This window comes from Scyliorhinus torazame, chromosome 10 (assembly GCF_047496885.1).
Source record: "Scyliorhinus torazame isolate Kashiwa2021f chromosome 10, sScyTor2.1, whole genome shotgun sequence".
Lineage (NCBI taxonomy): Eukaryota > Metazoa > Chordata > Chondrichthyes > Carcharhiniformes > Scyliorhinidae > Scyliorhinus > Scyliorhinus torazame.
The window spans coordinates 88,143,959-88,152,494 of record NC_092716.1 but is presented as its reverse complement, the minus strand read 5'-3'; the positions used below and the strand labels follow the sequence as shown (position 1 = coordinate 88,152,494).

The 8,536-nt window shown below is 41.8% G+C and overlaps 1 protein-coding gene across 2 annotated transcripts in view; it reads left to right on the top strand.

Moving 5' to 3' along the window:
• Positions 1-1,678: 1,678 nt before the first annotated feature.
• The window catches only part of LOC140430717 (sodium/hydrogen exchanger 5-like), a 468,359-nt gene continuing 461,501 nt past the window's right edge, over positions 1,679-8,536 (top strand). For both annotated transcript variants that reach the window (XM_072518384.1, XM_072518385.1), the window contains exon 1: positions 1,679-2,012. In XM_072518384.1, the coding sequence (XP_072374485.1) occupies positions 1,682-2,012 (331 nt within the window). In that variant the 5' untranslated portion in view covers positions 1,679-1,681. The remainder of the gene's footprint in view (positions 2,013-8,536) is intronic.

Genomic DNA, 8,536 nt, shown 5'->3' with positions numbered 1-8,536 from the left:
TAGCCAGTGTGCACAACCTCTTTGACAATATAGCACAGTTATAACATAGCCAGTAGGCACAGCCTCTTTGACAATATAGCACAGTTACAACATAGCTGGTGTGCACAACCTCTTTGACAATATAGCACAGTTATAACATAGCCAGTGTGCACAACCTCTTTGACAATATAGCACAGCTACAACATAGCCAGTGAGCACGACCTCTTTGACAATATAGCACAGCTACAACATAGCCAGTGAGCACAACCTCTTTGACAATATAGCACAGTTATAACATAGCCAGTGTGCACAGCCTCTTTGACAATATAGCACAGTTATAACATAGCCAGTGTGCACAGCCTCTTTGACAATATAGCACAGTTATAACATAGCCAGTGTGCACAGCCTCTTTGACAATATAGCACAGTTATAACATAGCCAGTGTGCACAACCTCTCTGACAATATAGCACAGTTATAACATAGCCAGTGAGCACGACCTCTTTGACAATATAGCACAGCTACAACATAGCCAGTGAGCACGACCTCTTTGACAATATAGCACAGTTACAACATAGCCAGTGTGCACAACCTCTTTGACAATATAGCACAGTTATAACATAGCCAGTGTGCACAACCTCTTTGACAATATAGCACAGTTATAACATAGCCAGTAGGCACAGCCTCTTTGACAATATAGCACAGTTACAACATAGCTGGTGTGCACAACCTCTTTGACAATATAGCACAGTTATAACATAGCCAGTGTGCACAACCTCTTTGACAATATAGCACAGCTACAACATAGCCAGTGAGCACGACCTCTTTGACAATATAGCACAGCTACAACATAGCCAGTGAGCACAACCTCTTTGACAATATAGCAGTTATAACATAGCCAGTGTGCACAGCCTCTTTGACAATATAGCACAGTTATAACATAGCCAGTGTGCACAGCCTCTTTGACAATATAGCACAGTTATAACATAGCCAGTGTGCACAACCTCTTTGACAATATAGCACAGTTATAACATAGCCAGTGTGCACAACCTCTCTGACAATATAGCACAGTTATAACATAGCCAGTGAGCACGACCTCTTTGACAATATAGCACAGTTACAACATAGCCAGTGAGCACGACCTCTTTGACAATATAGCACAGCTACAACATAGCCAGTGAGCACGACCTCTTTGACAATATAGCACAGTTACGAAGAGTTAGCACAGCCTCGTTGAGAACAAAACATTGCCGGTATATGTTGCTAGATATTTCTAGATGTCCAGGAGGAGGACGTTGTTTAAATATAACATTTGATTTCTCTATATTTAAAACAATGTCTCTTTAAATATCAAGAAGACTCAAAATGAGTTGAAATAGTTTTTAACAGTGTTCAGCATTTAGATGAAATATGTGCCCCTACACCAGTCGGGGTAGATTTAAGTGGAAGGCGGATGAGGGAGCTGAGACGCGTTGGGGTCCAGGGACCGAGGGTTCCACTTTCCCTTGTGAGTGACAGTTTGACACCGAGCGCCGTCATTGGGTACCATTTCTCGTCACGCGTTCCCCAGGCCAGCCTCTCCCAATTAAAAGGCAAAGAGTCAGTCCAGGGAGGCTGAGGTACGAAGCCAGGTTGGGAGCTGCTGATCGCTCCGGCTGCAGGTGTAGGACACGCCGGGGGGGGTGGCCGGGCGGGAGGGAGAGAATGCCTTCTGCTCGCCTGTGCTTACCCGCGGCCACAGCGCTGTTGCTGCTGTGTGCCCTTCGGGCTTTGCTTGCCAGCAATGGGACCTCGGTGCTGACAGAGTTACTGGAAGAAGCTGGAATCTCACCTTTGCATCAACTCACCGGCATCGGCAGCCATCCGGAGCTACAGGCGACCAGCCACCCAGCAGAAATACAGAGCGCGGAGGATGCAACGGGTGATCAAGGTCACGGCATCGCGGGCTTCGAGATGGTTAAGTGGCAATGGGATCATGTCCAAGGACCCTACCTGATAGCAGTTTGGATACTGGTAGCCAGCCTGGCCAAAATCTGTGAGTACACATGTTATGCTCAAGAGTTTTGAGAGGCGGTAGGTTAGTCCATCGGGCCGGTGACATTGCTCGCAGTAAAGCACAGCCACACTCTTGTAGCCACTGACCAGATACATCAGTTCAAGGATCTTAGGATACTTCAATTTGATGTAATTTCATTCGCTTTTCCCTCCTGGGTGCAACTTTTGAGATATACAGAAACGTAAAACTATTAGTACAGTTATGATTGTCAATTAAATCCATTCGTTCTAGTCCCTACACGCTAATTTGAGTGCGATTTACTGTTCTATCTGAAGGGGTGTGTGTGCACAAGAGAGAACATTCTTGAAGAAATAATCATGTTTCTGAATCTAAATATCTCCCAGAGCTCACCTGTCTGGCTGCATGTGTTTGTGTTGTGCTTTTGTTTGTAATAGTTGTATTAAAAGCCTATGAATGACACTGAGATGCTGCGAAGCAGAATAGCAGTGGCCTGTGTGACTGTTCTGCATTCAGGTGCTGCAGAAGTGAGGGGATGTATGCATCTATATGATGTATTTGGAATGAGTGCACTCTGGGTGAAGTTACTGCCCTAGAACAGAGATTAAGCCAAATAATGGCTAGAGCACAGAAGGATTCAGCTAGAGTGCTATCTGGCTCTCCCTTTGCTTCTTGCCCTTTCGAATGATAGGTCTTTCCATTACATTTCCAAAACCCAAGATTAACAGTCACAGCAACAAATTAGAAGGTGTGTTGCTTTTGAAGACCACATGTTGATATAGTTAATTTTGTTGCTTACAACATGTGTTCGATTGAGAACTGGGATGCATCTCTGTGCTACCTGGAAACGATTAAATATTGAATCTTTGGTTTGGCAAGGCAGATGATATCACACCCAAAGCAATGCAGCCTGAAAATGATCAGGTCCTGCTAGAGACACAAATATTCTGATCCCTTATCGAGCATGGGATTTGTGAGGGGTGATGGAGGTCTCTACAATTGATGCAACTTTTTTAAAAACCGTTTATCTGCCATAATTTCTCAAGATATCTAGCCTCCCAGCAAAATGTTTCACTGCTGAGAGAAGTGTTTTAAGTTGATGTCAGTACTGTACCAACCATGTACATTTCCGTTTGTGTCTTCTGACCATCTGATAAAAAGCAAAGTACTGCGGATGTTAGGCCTGAAATAAAAACATGTCAGTACTATACAACCATGTACATTTCCATTTGGGTCTTCTGACTATCTGATAAAAAGCAAGATGTTAGGTCTGAAATAAAAACAAAGTGCAGAGAAAAAACTCAGTAGGTCTGGCAGCATCTGTGGTAAGAGAAACCGAGTTATTGTTTTGAATCCTATATGATTTAATTCTTCTTCGGAATCTGATTTATTTGGTATGATTTCCCTGAAGTCAACCTGACTGGGAAGTGATTTTTGGAGCCATGGATTTGAATTGCTTCATGAACTAGAGTTCTTGTAGTAATGTGACTGTTGACGCTCCTTATCTTCGCCTCCTTCCTAACCCTGTTCTCATCTTAATTGTGCTGTCTGGATGTTGTCTCATTATAGGCCTCCCCTGTCTATAACTGTAGAAACAATTAGAGCAGCAAATTGCCAGGTGATTTGGGCTCCAGTGTAAAATTCAAATGGAAAATTAATGATATATTTAATAGTGATTTAATGGGTCTTCTCATTTATAAAGATCAATTATGTTTTGGTGCTTATAGCAGTGCCACATAAACTATTATGTTTTATTTATGAAAATTTAGCTGAATAGGGTTTAAATTCATGGATTTTTTTTTGGGGGGGGGAGGTGGTTGTAATACAGAAATTTTAACAGCCCCAAGATCCCTTGTCTCCTCACCAGCCTGTTAATTCTCCTAATCTCCACCTCATGCTTCCACTCAAACTGGGACACACATGCCAGATTGTGAAAGCATCTCAAAGTTGAGAAATACTTTACTAAAATGAATTGGGTCCAGACCCTGAGCAGGGGTACAAACCTATGGTATGATGTTTCTGGTTGGACTTGAGCTAATCTGTTTAGTTTTGTTAATGGCAAGAGTTCTGGATATGAACCATTACGGTCATGAACATTATTGGCATAATAATGACATGCATTTCTTTTGTGCCTTTAATGTCAAGAAATTGCCAAAATGTTTCTCCAATAGACATGAGGAAACAAAAGTTATGCCTTAAAGAATGTGATTAAGGAGGGTAACTAGAAGTTATGTTTTTGTGTTGTTTTGTTGGAGCAGGTACACAAGAATTAGAAGCAGGAGTAGGCCATTCGGCCCCTCAACCCCACTCTGCCATTTGGTCTGACTGAGACCTCAACCCCTCTTTCCTATCCATCCTGTATGACCCTCTTGTCAATCAAAAATCTATCTAATTCAGCCTTGAACATATTCAATGATCCAGCCACGACTGCACACTGGGGGAGAGAATGCCACAGACTGACAAGCCTCCGAGAAAATAAAATCTCCTTATCTCTATCTTAAATAATAATAATCACTTATTGTAACAAGTAGGCTTCAGTGAAGTTACTGTGAAAAGCCCCTAGTCACCACATTCTGGCGCCTGTTTGGGGAGGCTGGTACGGGAATTGAACCCGCGCTGCTGGCTGTGTTCTGCATTAGAAGCCAGCGATTTAGCCCAGTGTGCTAAATCAGCCAGGGAGACCTCTAATTTTTAAACCGTGTCCCTTAGTTCTGAACCCCACTAAGAGGGGCAACATTCCCTTGGCATCCAACCTGTAACGTTCTCTCCGGATATTGTGTTCTAAAGACCAATGGTTACAGGTCCAACCAGCTCAATTTTCCCTCCATAAGGTAACCCCTTCATCCCAGGGTCTCTCGACTGCTTCTAATGGAATTATACCCTTTCTTCAGTAAGGAGATAAAAACTGTACACAGTAAGCTGGATATGGTCTCCGACCATGTATGATTGTAGCAACACTTCTGGATTGATTTTGGAAAGGTTTTTTAAGATAGAAGAAGTAATGGAATGAATTCCAAGGAAAGCACAGAACACTAGATCTGGAGAACTGAAGGATTTGGGACTAGAGGAGATTGCAGAGAGATGAGGTAGGTCTAAGCAGTGGAAGGCTTTAAAGATTCAAATTTAATTTTTTGAAGAAAAGCCAATGGTATAAAAGTTGACCCCACGCTTCTGGATAATCTTGCTCTGGGATAGTATATAGATGATGAGTTTAAGGCCGGCAGAGATTGATTTTACCTTGTGACATGCTGAGGGTAACTCGGAGTGTGGAAGGACAAGCTGTTGTGGGCATGCTGGTTATATTAGGAGAGGTGGAAATGAAACCACGAGAGTGGTGCCTCTGAAGAAAGGCATAGGAACAGGAATGGGTTCGGCTTCTTGAGCCTGTTCCATCAATCAATGGGAGCATGGTTGATCTGAAGCCTAACCCCATATATACATCGTTACTCTACATCCCTTAACATTTTTGGATAACAACAGCTAGCAGTGGATGAGAAGAAATGATGGACTTTATTAAAGGTCACGCAGAGGTTGAAAAGGAATAATGTGCCGTGATGACAGTCACAGGATATTGATGACTGTAGCTATGTTGTCTCCGGGTTTTGTACAGGACTGAAGGGAGTATTGAGAAGCATGGGTATAGAGTTGGTGCCAATGATACATTTGAGATGAAATTGTAAAGGCCTGACCCGTGGAGTAGTCTTTATGAAGAGGGGATTGATCGCAGCTTTGAAATGGAGGTATTACGTGAAAGAAGGGAGTTGTTGCTATGCTGTGGTTTGTCAAGAGGTATTGAATGGGGAATGCCTTGATTATTACAAATCTCTCCCCCCCCCCCCCCCCCCAAAAAAAAAATCCATGAATTTATACCTTATTCAGCTTCATTTTCATAACTTATGTGGCACTGATTGGTTTCATGAAGATTACCTGTGTTAGGCTGGCAGTGGTGAGAAAATTAACATGGAGGTTGAAGTAAAGGATATCTTGTCCCAGGCAGAGTGATCTTCCGGGTGGGTAGCTGTGACAATTAGATACTCCGACACTGTTTTCGTACTATGATCTGAGTTGGCGGTTTTCTAACTTGATTTGCTCCTAGACATCAGTGATGCTCTCCTCTACTGTGTTTAATTAAAACAATTTAACATTATCTGCATTGGTTGAAGGCATCCTCTGGGGATTTTGTGAGCATGTGCATGCAGAGGATGTGGTCAAATGGAGGAGACAGTGGGTTGGAGGGAAGTTGGGCACAGGGTACTATCTTTAACCTCTCTGCATTAGGTTCAAGAAGTGAGGGGAAGGAGGCAGTTTTGATGCAGGACAAAGGATTAACCTTTGAGGACACAAGACGACCTTCTTAATCCCAAATCAAGGTAATGGTGATGGTATTGACTGTTCCCTTTCCTCACAAAGTAAGAGAAATGTTTTCTTTTATGTAGCACCTTTCACTATCTCAGCACTTTACAGCCAATTAAGTGCTTTTGAAGTGTGATCACTGTTGTAATGCAGAAAGTGCAGTATCCAATTTTCGCACAGTAATGCGAGTAACAAAATAATGGTGACCAAGTCATCTGTTAGCCGAGGAATACATATTGGCCAGACATTGGGGGAGAGCAGCTGTTCTTCGAAATATTGCCACAAAGCGCACTGTTTATGTCTCATCCAAAATATGCACTCAATCCTATGAAAACTGCAATTGATTCCCTCTTTTGAAAGTCTCCTCTAAATGCGTTTTGATTACAATCAACACCTATTCTGTAACTCCTTTCTGATTCAATTCATCAGCACATGGCTAATTTTCCACCACACAATGCTCACTGACATTGTCAACTGTTCACCTTTTAAATCAATGTTTCTTTCTCTTCCCTCCCCACCCAACTCTAAAGGTTAATTTTTGCCCTATTCAAAGGCATTCCATATCCAGTTTCCAGCTGGTAGGAAATGAACCCCAGCTTGGATGTTGCTCTGACCTCCCCACATCCTGGCCTTGCTCCCTTACCCTGTTTCTCAATGGACTTTGCCATTCTGCAACTTGTGCCCTGGATTGTTCATGGGTAAAATCACAAAGGAAATTTTTCTACTGAAATTTATTCTTATTTTAAATCTGTACTGTTCTGAAATTCTATTCTATTATTGGCAAATGCCTTTAATGATTTATTTAGCATTTTACTTGTCATGCAAACTGTTGCAATATACAATAACACATTGTATAACTACAGACATGAAATATTGTTGTCTTATGAAGTATCAGTCTGTTCTCAATGAGGATGTTGGAACATGTTGAGACTGTTGAATCAAAATGGGACAGAGAGTGAATGTTTTCTGATTATTCCTACTTTTGGATTCTCAAGTGAGCAAATGGCGAGAGCAAGAGGTTCCTTTTGTAACATCTAAGGTTTTGCGCTACAGTAGAATCTTTGTCTCAGTGTATGGGCATAAGAATGCAATACTCTTGCCAAATAGAGGATAGGAATCAGAACTCTTTATCTCTTCCTGATTTCACCATTGGGAATTGGGGCATTCTCAATAGCTGTTTTTGCATGTTAACGTTGTTGTGCTGGGGGAAGAGATGAAATTCCATCCTCTTTCACCCCATTGACTCGCATCCATTTATCCCAATTTATTTACCCCATTTGAAGGTGGAGCACGGTCCTTGAAGCTCTCGCAGCCCTAATCGAATTCTTCATTGATCTACCTTGCAGCAAAGGGAATCTTGTGGTCGAGCCCAGCAGGAATCACTGGATAGTGATTATCAATAGAAACTATGGTGGGTTGAGGGATTCAGGTCCCCACAGGAAAAGTTTATCTTCAGCATTCAGTTCACCATAATGTGGTTATAAATATTCTAGTGGCGCTCCTGCAGTTTCCAATTATCCATAAATCAGGAACTGAGATGCTAAGTGCAGAGAATTGCTGCTTAGTCAAACGTGCCTTTTTTTAAAAAGTAGCTTTACTGTTACAAGCTGATGTATGGCAAAGTTGCCAGAGAAAAAACAAGTGTTTTCCCTGAGTCTAAAATATACCCACCATATTATATCTGAAGTGTTTTTTCCTCACAGAAAAAAAGAAATGACTTGCATTCAAATCGCATTGTTCATGACCTTGGGTTATCCCAAAATGCTTTCCAGTTAATGTGGAGTCCGTTGTAATACAGGGATATATGGCAGTCAATTTGTGTACCACAAGATCCCATCAATACCAATGACCTACATGAACAAATGTTTTTATTTTATTGAGTGACAGATGTTGACCATGATACTGGGAGAACTGCCCTGTTTTTTTTTTGAATAGTGCCATGGGATCTTTTTGCATCCACTTTGGGTTGAAAGGGTTTGGTTTAATGTCTCACCTGAAATACATCACTGCCGACAGTGCAGCACTCCATTAGTACCACACTGAAGTGTTAACCTATTATGTGCTCAATTATTTTGAATTGTTCAAGATGTGTGTAACCACTGAGTCAAGAGTGTAACCACATCAAGGCTAACCTCTTAAATATGAGCTTTTCTTTTAAAAAATGAAGCATGTTGCACCAGCAGTGTAGAAAA